Source organism: Pteropus medius, unplaced genomic scaffold, assembly GCF_902729225.1.
Source record: "Pteropus medius unplaced genomic scaffold, Ma_sr-lr_union100, whole genome shotgun sequence".
Lineage (NCBI taxonomy): Eukaryota > Metazoa > Chordata > Mammalia > Chiroptera > Pteropodidae > Pteropus > Pteropus medius.
Genome location: NW_024346062.1, coordinates 14,689,694 through 14,710,365, shown reverse-complemented (window position 1 = coordinate 14,710,365; position 20,672 = coordinate 14,689,694). Strand labels below are relative to the sequence as shown.

The 20,672-nt window shown below is 34.9% G+C and overlaps 1 protein-coding gene and 1 long non-coding RNA gene across 3 annotated transcripts in view; both read right to left on the bottom strand.

Moving 5' to 3' along the window:
* Nucleotides 1-20,672, bottom strand: part of LNPEP (leucyl and cystinyl aminopeptidase) — an 87,517-nt gene that overhangs the window by 46,707 nt on the left and 20,138 nt on the right. For both annotated transcript variants that reach the window (XR_005655490.1, XM_039875166.1), the window contains exons 2-4: nt 7,978-8,818; nt 3,501-3,639; nt 1,951-2,082 (exon numbers count right to left, since the gene is read on the bottom strand). Coding sequence is in view for 1 of the 2 variants with exons in the window: in XM_039875166.1 (XP_039731100.1) it covers nt 1,951-2,082; nt 3,501-3,639; nt 7,978-8,818 (1,112 nt within the window). In the remaining variant the exon portion in view is untranslated. The remainder of the gene's footprint in view (nt 1-1,950; nt 2,083-3,500; nt 3,640-7,977; nt 8,819-20,672) is intronic.
* On the bottom strand, nt 5,236-6,270 carry LOC120612569 (uncharacterized). Its single transcript, XR_005655491.1, has 2 exons — nt 6,191-6,270; nt 5,236-6,082 (listed from the first exon to the last, which is right to left on the bottom strand). It is a non-coding gene; the product is annotated as an uncharacterized LOC120612569 (long non-coding RNA).

The window sequence follows — 20,672 nt, the reverse complement described above, 5'->3', positions numbered from 1 at the left end:
GTTTCTATGAGTTTGGTTTCTTTTAGATTCCACATATAAGTGAGTTTTTGTCTTTCTTCTCTATTTATGTCATTTAGCATAATGCCCTCAAGGTCCATCCATGCTGTTGTAAATGGCAGGATTTCCATCTTTCTCAAGGCCGAATAATATTCTATATATTATTATTTATATGGTACATATATATACCACATCTTCTTTACTCATTCATCCATAGACAGAAATCTAGGTTATTTCAAAATCTTGTCTATTGTGAATAATGCTGCACTGAACAAGGAAATGCAGATATCTCTTTGAAGTTCTCATTATATTTCCCTACACATTTCTGATTTTATATATAAATGTAATTATGTATATATAAATATGTGTGTACGTGTGAGTGTATATATGTATATGATTATATACATATATATGTATATATACACATATATATACATATATATATATATATATATATATATATATATATATATATATATATATATATATATATATATATATATATATATATAAATGATTTAGACATCAAATCTCCAGAAGTGAAATTACTGGATCATATGGTAGTTACATTTTTAATATTTTGAGAAACCGCCATGTTTTCCGTGGTGACTACACCAATTTACAATCCCACTAACAGTGCATAAAGGCTTCCTTTTTCTCCACATCCTCACAAACACTTGTTATCTCTTCTTCTTTTGATGATAATCATTCTGACAGGTGTGAGGTAGTATCTCACTGAGGCTTTGATTTGCATTTCTCTTGATGTAGAGCACCTTTTCATGCACCTGTTGGCCATTTGTACGTCTTCTTTGGAGAAAGTTCTATTCAGTTCCTCTGCCCATTTTTTAATTAGATTGTGTTTTTGCTATGGAGTTGTATGAGTTCTTTATATATTTTAGTTATTAATCCTTTATCGGAAATGATTTACAAATATTTTCTCCCATTCTGCGGGTTGCCTTTATTTTGTTGACTGTTTCTTTTGCTGTGTAGAAGCTTTAGTTTGATGTAGTCCCTTGTTGTCTTTCCTTTTGTTGCTTGCGCTTTTAATGTTATATACAAAAAAACCCCCAAATATTGCTAAGACCAATCTTAAGGAGGTTTCCCCTGTGTTTTCTTCTAGTAGTTTTATAGTTGCAGATCTTATCTTTAAGTCTTTAATTCATTTCAAGTTAACTTTTGTGATAGGTGTAAGAGAAAGGTCCAATTTCTTTTTTCTGCATGTGATTATCCAGTTTTCCCAGTACCACTTACTGAAGACATGATCCTTTCCCCACTGGGGAGTCTTAGCTCCCTTGTCAAATATTAACTGACCATATATGAGGGAGTTTATTTCTTGGTCCTTAATTCTGTTCCATTGGTCTATGTGTCTATTTTTATGCCAGTACCATACTCTTTTGATGGTCATATATACTGTTTTCATTACTATAGCTTTGTAGTATAGTTTGAAATAAGGAAGTGTGATAACTCTAGCTATGCTCTTTCTCAAGACTCCTCCTCATATGGCGCTGGATCCCACAGCTTTCACAAAGGCATTTTTGTACATGTATAGATGCCAAATTGTTGTTGTTAGGGTAGGGAGACATGAATGAGGGACATCTTATTTAGCCATGATACTGCTGTTGAATTTTAATTTAAATCTAAATAGTTGTACTAAACTAGTGACTACCACAGCATACACCACAGTTCTAGAAGTTTTATGATGTGTATATATATATATATATATATATATATATATAGTCTTACTGGAATTCACTTCTAAAAGTAACTTTAAAAGAAACTTGAGAAATATTGACTTTTTATAACAGTAAATAACAACTAAGCAAAAAGTAACATTTCTGTCATAAAGTGTGAGAGCTGTGATCCAAGAGCTTGTTTTCCTTCATAAAGCAGTTACCAGAAATCATTAAAGAATTCCTCATAACCTCTTTCTAGATAAATACCAGAACAACATACCAGGGTCCCATTTATGTCCTGACTCAAGTTCTTCAATTCCCCCACAACGAAAGCAACCAGGTAAGTGCTCATCTTCACACTCTCAGAAAACTCATCCTGGACAAGTCCATCTTCCATAGTGACTGATAACTTCTGTAAGCAAAGGAAAAAGATGACAGTTCTGTAACTATGAGAATAAAGAGCAGTGAAAAATAAACCAAGAAACTGAAAATTCAAAGAGGAAATAAGTAGTAAAGATGCTGGCATATTTTAATCTCTCGGCACTAGTATCTAAACAGAGCAAGGTCTTTAGCCTCAGTCCGTTCTACTATTCCTCATCATGAGGATATATAACTTACAGAGAAAATCCTTAAGGAGTTTTGAGTCTCAAAAGATGGCTTTAAGTAAATATTAGTTAGAGGTAGTAAGTAACAGTGGTTCTGTTTCTCCCCTTTAAAACATCATCAAAACCCAAGTCCTTCCTTAATGACCTAGGAGTGCTCCTCCTTACTACTACAAATACATTCATAGAAGAAGGAGCTACAGTGGGGATATCCCTCCAAATGATCTGAAACAGCTACGGAAAGGTTTAGCCCCCAAAAGGTTTAGTGGGAGCAAAGGCAATAAGTCAATATAGAAGTCTGCAATAATGGACAGAAGATGAGGGAATACAGTCAACCTTACAGGATTTTCTGACCATGAATTAAGACATGTTTTGTGACAGTAGGCAAGTAGGCATTCCTTCTCTTTCAGAGGAAGATTAAAGTGAAGAATGTGGCTGGGAGTGGAGCTGTTGCCTATTGTGAATAATGCTGCCCTGAACAAGGAAATGCAGATATCTCTTTGAAGTCCTGATTATATTTCCCTACACATTTCCTTCATAAAGCTGTTACCAGGAATCATTAAAGAAGGGCAGATCTTGTCCTCTCCTGTCTGCCAGGGTCAGCTCCGCACTCTGTCAGATGTGGCTGCTCCTCTTCCCTAGTCGCTTGTGTTCTGAGAGGCTCCTGTTGGGCTGCTTACAGCCCCTAAGGTGTCAACAAAAGGACCCTCAAGTTCTATTTACCACAAAAACAACTCTGCTTGATTTCACCCTCCCTGCCTCTCATGCACAGCTCATATCCAAGAAGGACCTTTGTGTTCTTATTAAATCTCCACATTACAACTCTCATTTTTCAATAAACAATAAAACACCAAGGTCAATCTGATTTAACAGTATCAAATGTCACTGTTTAGACCAGCAAATTCACCGTGTCTCAGAAAACATCACTGTGATCTTCAGTACTCATTCATAGTATAAATAATTTTGTATAACTTTAATATACAGCACAGACTTCACATTTCCTGACCATACGTTCCACATCCAGCAGGTCTTCCTCTTAAGTGTGTCTCAGGCTGACTTCCCAACTGATTTCAACATATATTTTAACTTTTATTTATGTATTTTAAGAAAGAAGAAGAATGTATAAGATTTAAATCATTCTCAGCAATATGGCAAAGAGGAATTCAAGTATCTGTAACAAAGAAAGAGACCCGTTCAAAGATTTTATAATCAAGGAACAGAACAGTACCTTAGGCATATTTGATAAAGCAGTGTAGTGTTCCTCTCTCATGATCCTGATGATAAATGTGGCTTTAAAGGCTGGTTCATCAAAACAAGGAAATGCAGATCTTGCTGCCAAGGGTTCAAATTGAGTTGCTGCAAAGTACCTAAAACAAATGCAAATTTATCCAAAGGTTATTGAGCACCTACTATTCAAGGCACCTTGCCAAATAGTAGGGGTACTAAGATAAACATCATATAATTCCAATCATTAAAGAATCCACAATCGACTGGGAGAGGCAAAGTTTATCCAAATGACAGAAACTTGTCAGGATGCAAATCACATCATAATGGTGAAACCAAAGCATTGGGAACAAAGAATAGGAAACAAATGCTGACTAGCACCTGAGATACAGTAAGGAAACTGGCTGACAAAATCTGAAGAGAGCCTTAAAAAATGAGGACTGTTTGAAAAGGTAGAGAAGGGAAGCGAGTACATTCTAGGAAGAGTGGGAAGAACGAGGAGGGAGCAGTGCATGTTCAGGGACTGGAGGTGGCTATCCAGTGTTGCTGGAGATGAAGCCACAAAGGTAGACTGTGTCTGGCCAATGGGGTCTTTAAAAGGCTTCTGATAGAAGATCAGTATGAAGGGTGGTCACTAGTTGCCATTACTCATCTGTGCAGACTCCAGCTTCGCAACCTAAACTTCAAATGCCCTTTCATGAAGATAGAAAAAGTTAGGTGTCCTGTAGTACGCTGGTTTCCTTTATGCTCCTTAGAAAAGAATCAAACATCCCCCTCCCCACCCACAGTACAGCAATAACACGTGAGAATTTGATTCATATAAAAGTCCTCAATTAAAGGTAGGGAGAAAAGCGTAAAAAGCAAAAGAGGAGAAATGCAGATGTTCAATTAAGCAGAGGAATAAAACAGATTTGTACTTGATAAATCATCCGAAAACATGGCTATAGAGTGATAAGGGCAAATGCAGCCCTGATGTGCATATTTCAGGTACCAGTCAATATGGTACATATATGCCGACCACATTGGACATGACAGCCTCACTTGCTTAGGGCTTAGTTTCTACTTTTAAAAGAGAAATACAAAAGAGCATGGGATTTGGAGTCAGAAGATATAAACTCAGCAATTTACCAGCCATATGACTTCAGGCAAATCAGTGACCTAAGTCTCAGTTTCCTTATTTATTATATTAGGATTGAGGTAGGATCCCCTGACAAACACCTAGGGCTTTTGTTAGAATCAAATAAAACTATTCCTAATAAAAACTACTTGTATGCTATCAAGTCCTACATAGATGTTTATTATAAACACTAGATAGTCATAATTCCTCTTTCACACTTAGAATTTTTATACTTTTTCCTGGTAAGGACTTGCTCAAATAACTGTTTCTATTGGGTAAACTGCAAGAAAGATAACAATCAACATACACAAAACAATGTAAACATATTACATTTCTAACATTCCATTTCTTCACCCTACTCCCAAATATTTACCCAGTTAACAGAAGATTTTAGAAGAGGGCCACTAGGGACCAGGGAATAAAATCTGATAACATCCATACTATTCAAAAAAAAGAGTTTACTTGGACCATCACTTTGTATAAAAACAGCATTGTGATGTTCTAAGACAAGTAATATCTTAAATTATTGTTAAAAGAGATGCAATAATAACTAGCCCACATAAAAGTCCTTTTTAGAAGTGGGCTGCTTGATGATAATTTATAATCTATCCTACCTATGTTGAATACCTTGAAGCTTATTCTTGCATTAGTGACTGCATTTGCTTTCAGAAAAATGCTAGTTGCAGTCTGAGTACTACTGCCAGTAGTACTGAAGATAATTATGAATTAGCTGGGAGTCAAGTAAGAGAATTCAAAGCACTGATGATACAATGGGTAATGGGAAAGAAGTATGAACTAGGAAGACCATACACCACAGTGGTTAAGAATGTGGCCTGCTAGTTAAAATAACCTTGGGTTTGAGTCTCTCTCTGCTACCTGCTAGCCATAAGATACTGAATGAATTACTTTATGTGCCTCTGCCTCCTCATCTGTAAAATGAATATTAATATCCAACTTTTAGCAGGTTTGATAGAATAAACAAGTAAACATATAAAATACTTGAAACAGTTTTTAGAACTTCAGTTTTCAGTAAATATGGGCTATTACTATCGCTAGAATTCAGGAAAGTGCCCATGAAGTTCATCCTGGCAAGTGAGGGCTGTGAAAAAAACAAGGGCCTGATCTTCAAAGATCCTGAACTAAATCCTGTTGGAAATAAGGAACTGTTGTAAACCAAAGACCAGCAAGATTAGATCTGTACTTCTAGAAATACGAGTTTGGCGGCAGTGTGAAAGGTAGGGGCAAGAGGAGGGGGAAATGTGGTAAGATTAGAAGCCAGGAGATCAGTGAAAGAGAATGCTTTAAGAGCTCAAAAAAAATACACTGAGGATTTAAAGACAAAGAAATAAAACACATCCTCATCCTAAATTTGTTTACTATTTCCTTTCATATCAGTCTGTCATCTAGAACCTTAAAGTCAATCATCAACAGCTTCTAGATTTAATTGCAAGGTCACTGACCATCTCCACCTCTTAGGAATATATTCCTTATTGAATGGAAAATAAAAATATATGTCTTAATTACTTTACCTACCTGTTTAAATATTTAAATATTTAAAGGTCACTGACCATCTCCACCTCTTAGATGACATCCCTAACATTCCCTTACCACAAGAAGTGTCAATACATGTTTGGCATTTACATATATTTTTATTTTCCATTCAATAAGGAATAAGGAATATATTCCTTATTGAATGGAAAATAAAAATATATGTCTTAATTACTTTACCTACCTGTTTAAATATTTATTCTTATTATGCCTGGGGGAAGGGTATAATAAGAATAAATATAAATAAAAAGGGTATAAAAAACTTCTCTAATAGGACTAAGCTAAATTAAAAGTGGAAAAAAGACCAAAAATTTGCTTTGAATTATAGTTTTCAGACATCTTAAAAGGTATAAATAATCTTCTAAACTGTTATCTTGCATCGAGACATACATTCATATGAGGTATTCATTTTACCATATTAGACAGGCTCATGAATTTACGTATTTTTTGTAACAGCAGAGTTTCACAAATTTATTCTAATAGATTTTAAAATACTACTTTTGATACTCTATTTATTAATTTTAAGACACTGTCTTCCATTTTTCCAAAATTTTCCACAACTCAATTCAGCCCATGGCAAGAGTCAACAAGAGACCATACCAAAATTGCCTTATTCTGCCACATAACATTTTAAAGAGATGATAAAATATTTGTCTTAAAGCTTTGCATACTAAGAACAGTTTTTATATATATCCTATAATTTCTAGAGATGGTAGAGATTTTGGAAGGAGAGGTAAAAAGCCAAGAAGCCTGAGCTACTATTGCAATTATAAATTTACTTTTAATGTTAGATCTCATGAAAAGCCAGCATGCCATTTATTTTAAAAGTATTACATAAAAGAGAAAAGAGAAAAATTATTTATCTGAATAGGACTACAGATCCTGCTTTTGTCTTTTTCTCTATTTGAAATGGTTCAAAAACTTCAAAAAGATTTAAAATATTCGCTTCTATTTTTCTCAATATGCCAACGCACATTAGCCAAATGGCCAGCATCAGTAATTCACATACTGGTTTACAAAGTAATATGAGAGAATTCGCACTAAACACGTCTAACAAGGGCTCTGTGCACACAAAAGAACTGACATCACTGCTACTTAAGAATAACCTGTAAGCAGCGTGCACTCCATCTTTCCAGAAATTCGAACTACGTGCTATTAATACTAAGATTAAAGTACAAAATACATGGTCTGAATAGGGAGCTGAATACTTTATGTTTGAGTCGCTTTTTTAAAAAAATCAATTTAAGTCTCTCCTAGATTTTTTTTTAAATTTCCATCAGAAATTCAAAATAGAGTGGCATTTAAAAAAATAAACCAGCAAAGTTTAAGGATACTAAAAATGATATATGTAAGCATACATACATCACACCCTCTTTTTCACACCTCTTTCTCCATCTCACTAAGTACCTCCTAAAAGTTGCACACATTAGGAAGACAGGTCTTAAAAGAATAATCCATACCCTTCCTCACTCTGCTTCCTATAGAGACCTCGTAAGGTGAAAGAAAACTAAATTCACTTTATAAGATATAAAAAGCTCAAGATAACACACATTTTTGTGATGGAGACTGTAATCGATATAATCTTTATCCATTTCCTTCCATCAGCACACCCCAACCCCACCATGATAATATGATATATGCTCAAGGCTTTGAGGAAGAAATAAATAGCACATTCTTCCAAATCACCATTCTACTATTTTACACATATTGGCCTAAATTTTTTTAAATTGCAGTTAAAAAAATATGGGCAAAGGAATCCATATTGCAGAAGTCATCACAGAGTAAAGAAGGAGAATCATTTAAGAGGGCTACATACTTTTTCTCATTATGTTCATCTGTGTAGGAAGTGCCATAAAACCCATAGTAAGAGCTAGATATATTTGCCGAGTACTCTATCTTCAAGGTATAATTGTGTCCTTCAAGGAGGGCTTCAGGGGCAACAATGGCGATTTGTTCATGAAACGGATATTCCAGGACTTCAACTTGTTTTTCTTGGCTCGAAACTGCTGACATAAAGGTCACTTTTGAAATATTATGGCCTGTGCTGTGAAGAATGATATTCCAAGTGGCCTGAAGAGCCTGAAGTGAAATCGTCACAGAACCCTTGAATGTCATTGAGGTTAGGTTTGGGTGGAGGTTAAGTTCATAGCGTAGTGGCATAATGGCAGTGGGAAGCCTGATTTGTGCCCATGGAAACAACTTCCCATTTGTTGCAACTGGCTGGATTAGTCCCATTGATTGGTTTTTCTTATGGCAGCCTTCTTTGGTAAAGGTACATCTGGGTAGTAGATAAATCACCATGATTATAGAAATGGCAACCAAAATGATAAAAGCACAGACCATCATGGTCCTTATAGATGGTACTGAACAAGTCCCATCTGGGCTCTGCCTGTAGCCGGCTGCACTGTTCCGAAGGCCTGAGCTTCTGTTCATGAAGGACATGCCCAGCAGTTTTGCAGATGACTCATAATCCTCTTCGTCCTCATCCATCTCGTGCTCACCAAGACCCCGCACCAGCAGCCGTGAACCTCGGGGTTCATATTCCACCTCATCAGGCTCTAGAGGATGTAAACATGGCTCTTTGGCTAAATCCACTACATCTGGTTCTTCCTCAAACATGCTGTTTTCAATCATATTCCGGGGGAGCTGAAGCCGATCTAAAAAAAACAAAACATAAGGACGAGGCACAGAATTAGAAAGAAAAGCGCATAATAAAATAACTACTAGCAAGACCACATTTAATCTAAGAATTTTTTTTATCACCAAGATTTATTTCCATCTCAGAGCTAATGAATTAAATGTTTATAATTTTCTTGTACCCATTAAAAACTCAGGCATAAATAAAAGTGTACTACCATCATGAAACAAGAAAGCTAAGTAAACAGGCTAGTATCAAAAAAAGGTAGCTGAGATAAAATACTAATTTCCTTAACACACTCCTGCCCAACAATCCAGACCCCTGCCCTGAGCTTTAGAGGGCCCTGCTTTGGCCTGTCTCCAGCCGTGCCTGTTCCCATACCGTGAGGCCTCAAGATCAAAGAGATGTGCCCACCCATAGTCCATGTCCCCCTTCTGGGGTCCTGACACCAGAACTTCAGAATTCCTGCTTTTAGGTCTTTTGTGGGTCTCTGTGCTGAGTCTCATTCTCCCTAGGGAGGGCCACAAACTGGTATGCCCGTTTATAGGCTTGAATGATGGTCAAGGTTATGTTTTTCTCTCTGGAAGAGGGATGTACCTGTTCCATAGCAAACTGAAAGTGGCAAATTATATAGCAAATTTTCATAACAAGAAATAATAAAAAAAATAAGACAAAAGAACAGTAAAAATCAGATAAAACTATAATCCAACCTGTTTTTTCATATATCCAGAGCATTCAGATGTACACCATATTCCCCTCTATAACAATCATATTATATATGATGTGTATAAGTGGATCTTTGGGTAGGGTAGTGGTGGGAGCTTTTACTACAAAGAACCACATTCTCCAACTTGCTAAGAGTCGCTGAGAAAAAAAAGACTTAAAAGTGAATGGATAGGATCAGATCAATGTTCTTTATTTAAGAATCATAAAATTTTAACTTTTAAGGAATCTCAAAAGTTTGGTAATTGAAACTCTCATTAACCTCTCCCTACATAGTACATATCATTTCTGACCCTCACAACAATTCCATAAAATGGCAAGTAGTATAACTATTTTGGACAAGAGAAAAAAACAGAAAGGGTTAATTAGCTCTACAGAGTCACAGTTATTGTCACAAAACTGATATTGGAGCCTACTTCTAAAAATTTGAATCCAAATTTTAGACTCTTTCCATCATTGTATTGCAACCCCCAATCAGCTAATTCAATAAAAGATGAGAGCTTATACCTAAATTATTTATTTCTTTTGTACTTGACATGAAGTTGCTAAAAGTATTATTTCACCATCAGCAGAGCAAAACTTATATTAAATTACTTAATATCTAGTTTAACAAAAATGCCATGTATTTTGTGCTATTCAACAAATACTAAATAACTAAACAGTGGCAACTCATAATCCATTAAATTATCAATAAATATTAAGATAAAAGTTACAGTCTTGCTATTCACAGGGTGCTTTGTGGACCAGGGCATCTGCAAAACACTGCAGCTTTTTAGAAGAGCAGACTCTCAGGACCTTCCACTGAATTGGGTGATTTACCTGCCCATAAGTTTGAGAAGCACTGGCTTGAGCCTTCTCCACGGTCAGCACTAGACACTCCATTCCTGGGTGTGCTCCAGCCATTCCAAACTCCTATTTCTGAGATCAAGCCCGGCTACTTCACCCTATCCTCCACATGCCAACTTTCTCTCTGCTGCCTCTGCCTGCAATGTCATCATTTCTCCCCTCTGTCCCAGTTCACATGGTGAATTATTCCATAATTCAGCTTAACTTGCTACAATGTAAATTAAGAATTTTTTTTTATTACTTTTAAAAAATATTTCTCCCCACTTCATTTCACCTCTTTTTGCTTTGGGGAGCACAGAGCCCCCAAAGAGGTTGCTTTTTCCTATTTCTTCTCCATCCTCAATTTCATAAAAGCTATGCTACTTTAAAAGTTTTCTTTGAATAAAACGTTTAATCACTTCCTAGGTGTGGGTTTAGCAAGCTGCCATCTATCCATCTCCTGTGACTTATCTGGAAATAGAAGAAGGGTGATAGTTATAACATCCTGCTTTGGGAATTTAGTCTCTTGAACTTCTTACAGTGCCCCAACATCTTGTGACAAAGTTTTGTTTTGTTTTGATAGTTAACTGTGTTTGGGGGTCACTTACTTCATTAACAGAGTAAATATTGCTGTAATTGAACTTAAAAAATGTTTTTAACTCTTAATGAAGAGTTAATGGTTAGAAATTTTCTGTAGTAGTTTTTAAATAACTGGTACAGTGCTGCTACAGATTAGTTGCTCAATTTGCTTTTTCATTTTAAAATGTCTATAAGGCCTTTTATGACTTTTATCTCATACGTGAAAATTATGTTCTCTTAGGCATTTGCCCATGTGTTTTCTTCAGTGTCAGACCTGATACAGACAACAATGGAGTCTGAGCAATATAATTTTATTTAATAAATCTCTAAACTAACTCTAGGTATGATCTCAGCATATTATTTAGAGCATCCCCATCCTTGACTTCTATCACTCTAGAACTTTGTTTTTGTGTTTTTGGATTCCTCAGCTATGCCATGTTGAATGCCAAGGGGTAATCTACAGTCTGACCATTTTTGCATCCCCTGTCTGCAATTCATTAACCAAATCGTTGATAAGGGCTTAGGCAGATGCTTGCGAAAATCCAAATAATTTACTTTATTTATCACACAGTCAGATTAATACCTATGTAGAATTTTAATCTTTCATAAATGGAACACATCGACCCATCTGCTATATTTCACTGCACATCAGAAACAAACCTTTATATGTGTGTTCAATCATATCAAGTTAAATATATCGAACCAGGAAATATCATTTTTATTATAGGTAGCCCATGAAGATTGATTGTACTTCAAGTCTATTTAAGAAAATGTTGCTTTGGATTCTCAGGTCAGTACACTTTGATCTTAGCATTAAATTGTAATGTAATACATGACTACCCCTTGCTCTCATGGGATTTATTTGTATCGAAAGAAAGGATCCTAAAGAAACAGGAAATTTTCTAAAACCTCTTAAATCCACATATTCAAGCTATCTGTAAGTCAAAAGCAAAGAATGTCTTAGTTGAAATGTTTCAGTTTTCAATAACATAGGCCCATGTGGTTATAATCTAAGAAAACTAAAGACATTTCTTTTCATCAGATAACATGAACTGGTGCTCCTTGATGTTGTCTGTGGACCACTGCCAATCTGCAAACTGTTTGTTACTTGTCTGTGACAGGATACACATAGAAAATTAGTATTTAAAAACTACTATATAGATTTGACAGTAATTTTATGTCTATCAAACTTAATAATTTAAAAAATTGAGCTTACGTTTTGCGTTTTTTTATTTCAATTTTCCAATGATTCATTTTTTTCCTATAAAATTTCTGTAACAAATTAAAAATTAAAAACAAGAAATGTTGATTCTTCATCTCAGATAATGTGAAAAGCAATGTTTGGATTGTCACTATAATGGCAATGGAGGTCGATGCAAAGTTCTTAACTGTGACAGTAGCAGTGGAAGTGAAAAGGAGGGCAGGATTACAGGTCATATTAAAGAGGGAGAATACACAGGAACTGACGATCCCTTGGGCGGATGGGCCTGTAGGATGGAGAGACAGAGGGAAGTCAATTTCCTATATATGTTCTGGCTTTGATAACTGGAAGAAAGAATGCCATTCATTGAGATTGAGAATATATATTTTCATATTCTCTCTTCTTTGGGGGAGTGGGGAGTAGTGAGAATGGAGTTATGAGATGGCATTTGGTATGAGATATGACAAATTTAATATATATTTGTCAGATAGCCAGGTGAAAATGTCTGATTAATAATAGCATGTTATAAAGTTAGACAAAGATTTAGACAGAGGTTGACATTCTGGCTCTTCCACTGACCGCTTGATCTCAAACAGGTTATCAAACATGCCTTAGCTTCAATTTCCTCACCTATAAATGTGGAAAACATTACCATTTTGTAGGACTGTTATAAAGATTATATTGTGAGTCTGGGCCTAAAAGAGGGATATGGGTGGAAGATTCAGATTTCGAATTCACTGACTATTTAAGTACATGATAATTAAAATCACGCAGATGTGAGAGAATACCAAAAAGGAGATAAGGGTCCAAGAGCATCAGCACTAAAAGGGGTGGGCAGAGGAAGAGGGGCAGCAAAGGAGAATAAGAAGAATGTACTAGAGGGAGGATAATCAGGACAATAACATCCCAGAGAGCAAAGGAAGAATTTTATGAAGAAGGAAGTAGTCAGCATTTAATGTCCTAGAAAGATCAAGTAAACGAGGCCTTGAGAGGCCACTAGATTTGGCAACCAGGGAATCAGTGACTTTTATGAGGTGGAATAATGGGAAGAGAAGCCTGACTTTAGTGGCCCAAAGAAAGAATGAAAAGTTAATATGGGAATGCAAGGGCTATAGACTATTCTTTCAAGGTGTGAACAGCAGAGAGCCTCCATATTCTCTGTGACAGAGAAAGCCAGGCCACCCGTCCAGAGCCGAAGGTAATTGTGGGGAAGGCATAGGTGACTTTAGGAGAAAAATAAAGAACACATGCTATGAAAGAAGACCAGAGAGGGGTGACCCAAGGACAAAGTATGGCTGAGAAGTTTAGTAACAAGTCCAGTGGATTATGTCTGGCCACTAGTTTCCATGTGTCTAGCAGTGCTTACTAGCCCAGATCTAAAATAAGAGAAAGCATGTTACATGTATTTTACCACAATTAAAAATAAAAAATAAATGAAAAAAAATTTTTTTAAAGTCGAGAAAGCAGATAGTTAATCCAGGTTTGAATATGTAGGGAGGCTGTGATGAGAAGCTAAGGGGAAAATGCATAGAGGGTGTTGGCAAGAGCGGAAATGATTAACTGAGTTCAATTTTTAAAAAAATGACAAAAAGTAAAGCTATGGCAAACATGGTGAACAACTCGAATTAAAAGGAACAAACTTCACACCGACTTTAATCCCTTTGAACTACCATCGCATTTTCTGAGGAAATGAAATGAAATGAAATGGGGTGTATTTCCAAATCAACAAGCTGTAACAACTTTAAAAGAATAGGCCCAATCAAAATAAGGCCTCTTAGGAAGATATGAGATATAGTGAATTCGAAAATATATAACAATTTGTTATATTTAAGTTAGGCCCTAAAAATGAAGAATTACTCTTTTGAGGCCCTTATCACACATTTAAACAGAGCTAGAAACTCCAAGCATGAGACAGCATGCACATCTTCTACATCATTTCCAAATGGAAACTTCATTAAATGTCTGAAGTGATGGCTAATTATCAAATAAAGTAACTATTTTCCTATGAGCAATCCTCTTCCATCAAAAAAGATTTTATTTTTAAAATGTTTAAGCTTAAAAAGAAAAGACTAGAATTTAGAACAAAAAAGTGATTTTCTGAACAGCTCTAATCTGATAAAATATGATCCACCCCATCATCCCAATGTTCATGCTAAGTTATAAGTTTAGATATCATTATATAAACTGATAATGATATCTAAATCTAAAAGGCAATAATTAAGAGAGAACAAGTTTTAAAGATGTTCTAAGTGGTCCCTTTCCCTGACACATCCTACTTCCTTACATCTCAATGTATGAGCAGTGTCATCATAAAACACAAACACAAAGTCCTATGTGCATTCCTACTTTTACCCCTGATATACAGTGCTTTTTCACATGTAATTTTCCAGTTGACAGGCCCAAAGTCATAATCCAGGATGCAGGATCCAAGCAAGGTCTTTCTCTCTTCTGTTTCCCTCTCCCCACCTGTCTCTCTTGTGAAGAGAGAAGAGAGAAGTAAATGGATGACTAGGAGCGGGAAGCGGGAAGATCAGAGAGAAACGATTCAGTTCTATATGGATTATGACTATAAGCTCACTTTACTCTATTTAGTTATAAAAGAAACTAAGATGTATTTATTTTTCCCTTTCACAAAACTCCTAAAGTTCACTTTGACACATATAAAAATGCTGTGGGAGACTTTCACTTCCAAAATGACAGAGCAATTGGTACCCGACCACTAGTACAATTATTAAAATGATACAACTATGGGTCTTGCTAAGTTAGAGGGGCCTGAGGAAAAACCTTGAGCTCTCCACAGATCTGCCCTAGCAAAGTATAAATCTAAGCCCACAAAGGCAACAGCCAGTAACTAAACTCAACATGTATCATCAACACTCTCCAATACACAATAAAAAATTACTAGACACTCAATGAAACAAGAAAATGTGAACCATAGGAAAAAATAAGTCATTAGAAACTGACTTTAAGTTGACCCAGATGTTGCATTTAGTAGAAACTTTAGAGCAGCTATCATAAAAATGTCTCAAAGAGTAAAGGAAATGTGTTACAACAACAACGACAACAACAAAGGAGAATATATGAACAGATGGGAATCTCAGCAGAGAAACTGAAACTATAAAAAAGAACCAAAAGGGAGAAAAACATGGAAATTCTAGGACCAAAATGTTCAATAACTATAAAATGGAAAAAGTCACTGAATGGATTTAAACTAGAGATAGCAGAAGAAAGAGTCCATGAACTTGACAGATCACTAGCAATTACCAATTTCAGGAAAAAAGAGAAAAACAGAATTAAAGAAAAATGATCACAACATCAGATATTTGTGAGACAATATGAGATGGTCTAACATATATGTACTAGAGCTTCAGGAGACTGAGAATAGACAGAAAAAAATATTTGAAGAAATAATAGTTAAAATCTTATTAAGTTTGTTGAAAACACTATTTATCAGAACTAAAAAGCTCATCAAACTCCAAAAAACAATACAAAGAAAATCATACCTAGCTACGTCATGGTCAAACCATTGAAGACCAAAGATAAAGAGAAAATCTTTAAAGGGACTGAAAACAATGTTATCTATAGGAGAAAAAATAATGAAAACAAACAATAAACCACTAACTTCTCATCACAACAATGGGGGCCAGAAGATGAGAGGCAACATTTTTAAGAGGCTGGAAGAAAAAAATTGTCAGCTCTGAATTCTATATCTAGTGAAAACATCCTTCCAAAAACAAGATAAATACATTTTCAAATAAATAAAAGCTGACAGAATTAATCTCAAGCCGATGAGCACTATGAGAAATTATATACAAAGGAGGTTCTTCAGGCTGGGGGTAAATGATAGCAGACAGAAATTCAAATCTTCAGGAAAGAAAGAAGAATATCAGAAATGATAAATAAGTTGTTAAAAATAAAAGTTCGTGTTCTTTATTCTTCTTAAAATTTCCTTAAAAGGCTACGTTTTAAAACTACTTGCTTAAAGTGAGAATGTAAGCAGTTTTAACATATATAGAAATAAAAGACATGTCAACAAGAACAAAGAATGGAGAGAGTGAATAGGGAAATTACATTAAATGATATTTGTGAACTGAGACGGAAATGGTTCAGTATAAAGTGAGAAGTAGGAAGTGTGAAGTAGAAAGTGAGAAGGGTCAAATGTAAAATGTGAAATGGTACAACACAGACTATAAACAGACTTTAATAAGGTAAGAATGCATATTACTAGCCTTAGAGCAATCAATGAAAAAGTAATTTAAAAGATGGATAGCTAAGAAGCCAATAGAGGAAATAAAATGACATACTAAAAAAATACCCAAAGAACTTTCAGAGGAATAGAGAAACAAACAAAAAGGAACACATAAAAATAATGGCAAAATTATAGACTTAAACCCAACTGCACAAATAATTACATTAACTGTAAGTGGATTAAATATTCCAACTAAAGGGTAGAGGTTGTCACATTGGATTAAAAAAAGCAAGATTCAACTATATACTGTCTATAAGAGATATATTTTAAATTTAAATATACGAATAGGTTAACAAAGTAGAATGAAACAAGAAATTCATCAGGATATCAATCTTAAATATGTGTGTACCTAATAAGAGAGCTTCAAAATTCATAAAACAGAAAATGGCAAAACTCAAGAGAGAAATAGAAACATACACAATTATAACTGAAGATTTTATCCTCCTTCTCTTCATAATTGATAGAACAAGTAGACAACAAATAAGTAAAGCCATATAATATCTGAAATACTATCAACCAATTTTGCCTAACTGAAATTGAGAGAACATTATACAAACAACTGCAGAATACATATGGAACATTCACACATATATGCTAGGCCATAATATAAACTCAATAAACTTCAAAAGACTGAAATAGTTTTTTTAAAGACTATATTCTTTGACCACAATGGAAACAATTAAAATACTAATAGTAATAAATTATCTAGACAATCTCTAGATTTTTGGAAATAGAAAATAAACTTCTAAATAATCCATGAGTCAGAGAACAAACTACAAGGGATGTAGAAAATATTTGAAATAAATAATAATAAAAGCATAACATATCAAAATTTGAGAGAAATTTGCTGCTTTAATTGTATATATTAGAAAAAAGGCTTAAGATAAACGATATAACTTTCCACCCTAGGAAGCTAGAAAAGAATAGCAAATTAAGCCTAAGTGAGTAGAAGAAATAAAAGAATAGAACAAAAATCAATGAAATGGAAAACAGAGAAACAACAGAAAATTAACAAAGTAAAAAATGCTGCTGGAAGGCAGGAAAGCAGTGTTATTGGCTCTAAATCATATTCTCCTAGAAATTGGCCTAAAAATCCACCTATAAAATCCTAGCAGATTTCCAAGATCAATTTTTCACTTCTCCAAAAGTCTAGTTAGGTTCCTTAAAGAGACAAATCAGAACTGGGTCCCTGGCTAGAGACAGAGATGCTTTTCAAAAAGTCCAATAGTCTTACGTCTGTCCCTCTTTCAAGAATATCTGGCAAACACAAAATCATCTAGCCAGTAATAATGCTAGTTTAAACACAAATTTAGAAAATATTTATGTTCTCCTCGTACTCTTAAATAAAAAACTAGGGAAATGTTTTTTTCATAAATTCAAGTATTTAAAATGAATCAGAGATCTACTATATAAAGGAATCTTCTTATGATCTCTTCAAAAGTATTCTTAAGCAAAAAGCCTTTACCTAACTCATCTATTTCTGTATTTAGATTTTTGCATTTTTTTCTTAAAAAGGGAAACCCTTTTTTAAGTGTGCATTTCAAATTCTAACTGAGTAATTCTCAATAGAAAAATCCAAAAGAAAAACAAAGGCTTTATTTTAAAGCATTTGATTTGAAGTGCTTACTTTATAACTCTGAGGCTCATTTTACAAAAATACAACCACCTTGCAGTAGTTCAGGTTACAATTATATGAAACCAATCCTATAGCTAGCACCTTTGTTCTGAATCTCAGTGACCCAATGGCCAAACCTATATATAAACTAACTAAATCAGTCCTTGGCTCTCAGCCACATTTCCACAAATCCCTAAAGCACACACAACCAAGCACGGTGCTTTCTCTGCCTCTGAACACACACATGTTGTAAACATCTCTGTTTCTCTCAAGCATGCATGGCTGTTATGACCACCTCATCACTGTACCCTTATTCCACCCTTTTCACTCTCCTCTACCCACATACTTGTCTTTTCTCCCTCTTTATTATACTAGTCCAACATAATCTTTTCAAAGCCCTTGTTTCTTTTACCTTATTAAAATCAATTCAACTATTAATGGAAAAAATGTCCTACTCTGGCCCTTTCCCCTACTCTCTCTAAAAGAGTACTCCATAAACATTTAGATGCCTGTCATTGTCTTAGGATGAAAAGGTTAGAAGGACTGCAATAAAGAAATGCTTAGATGGGCCCTGAAAAAAATAACCCAGTGAGAATTCCACAGATATTATCTTTCCCCCTATGGTAACTCCTTGGACAATCTAGGAAAAACAACTTGATTTATAGTAAACTTGACATTATCTAGTCATCATTCTAAAGTAATTCGGTTGGAAAATTATCCAGTACAGGGTTATTTCTCGGTAGCCATTCTCCAGAGTTGTGTTTATAATTAGCCTGTACAGTGTTAATTATGCTGGCCGCCCCCTGCCAATGTTCTACAGAAACTACAGGGAGAGATCAAAACAATCATTCCCGAATTATGAGTCACCTCACTCTCTCCACACTACACAGCACTGGCAGCCTCTCAAACCTGGAAAATGCAAGTTGTGCCTACCACACGCTTACACAGGCTTTCACTTTTAGAATGAAATACTGAGTTCCAAAGCCTGCTGCATATACTTTTCTAGAATGATGAGCACATTTAATCCTGGTAACTTTTTGTTTATTAAAGAATTACAAGTTGAAGGAGAGAAGGTTTAGAAAAATTTCAAGGCCAGATTTACTCTATAGGGAAGGGAATTTCTACATAAGTAAACCACAATTATAAATTTTGCTTGACACTTAGATAACTTCTCCAGACAGGCTCTTATCTCATTCCTCTTTGTATCCCTGGTGCCTAGCAGGAAAGAAGCCTGCAATAAATGCTGAAAGTAGAAATATCCAATATACTAAAATGAAGTATTAATTAATGAAAGTTACCTCCATGTCTGCTCATAAACTCTTAGAGGGCTGAATCCAGGTTTACTAAAGCTTATTATAACAGAGAATTAATAAGCTACCTATGAGGTTACCAAGGTCCTTCTAACACCTACTCTTGGGCCAGGGCTCAGTAGCACTCCCGTGGTTATGGGCTCTGAGCCACTGCATTTCATTTCTACTGGTCGCTGATTCTTCACACTTCTTACTCCATTTCCTTTTCCCTCCTTACAGCCAGTATGTAATTTAAATCCACTATGGTTTAGGAGGCATAGTAAACAGAAAATGGTATTCTAGTTCAGGCTCTACCACTTAAGTATGTGTTGGAACCTCAGTTTTCTCACTGGTAAAATTAGGATAACTGCCCTATCTGCTTAGATTATCTATCATAGGCGTCAAATAAGATAAGTGGGTCATGACACTCTGCAAACTGTGAAGTGCTATGTTAAAAAAGATTCTGTTGCTAATATATTAAATAATTAGGGTAGGAGCTTCAAAATCATAAGCAAATAAACACAGCTTTTACATTTCAGCCAAGTATACTAATATTTCTTTTTAAGATTCATCAGTACAATTCCTTCCCTCACAACTTTTACTATAAAATATGATGCTTAATTGTTGCTCACAGGATTTATCAGTAGATAAATTCATAAAATAAGAAGAGTACAGAAACTTCATTTTGTCTTTTGTGACATAAATACCAATGATAACACAAGCAACAAATCTGGCCTCTTGATTTCTTTTATGATAAGCAACAGTAGTATCCGTGGAGAATTTCAGCCAGCGTGGAACAGAGGAACTTTAGATAATACTATGTTTCACACAGGTTTTATGTTTTTAGTCATCTGATTTCTAAGACATTTGTCAAATGGCCTCCTTGATTATAAAGACACTACAACTATTCCCAAAATATCCCTAGAAATTAAGTGTTAAGTGTATCTAAAAGCTAAACTTATTTGCTATAATTGCACTTACACAATAAAACTTATTCAATGACAGCTAAAATTTGTAAGGAGGCAATTTATATAATGCTAAACATTTTCTGGTTGAAATAACCTAAAAGGCATCATTACATAGACATCAATACTACTTTCACAAAGTAAAACATTCAGTCAATAAAATTTCCACCATGCTCAAATTCTACACTGCATTATATTTACTAATCATAGCTGCTATTTTCTATGCAGTTTTGTAGTCCTGTGAGCAAATCAACATTTTAGTACTGAAGGGAAGATGCAAAAAAGATGAACTACTTTCTAATTTAATGCTGTAGCAACTGAAGCACATTATCTTAAATATCTACCAAGAAGAACACTGAAGGAGGCATTCTACTAGAGAATGCCAATGACCAAGGAGAGTATCAAACAGAAACAAGAATTATCTTGC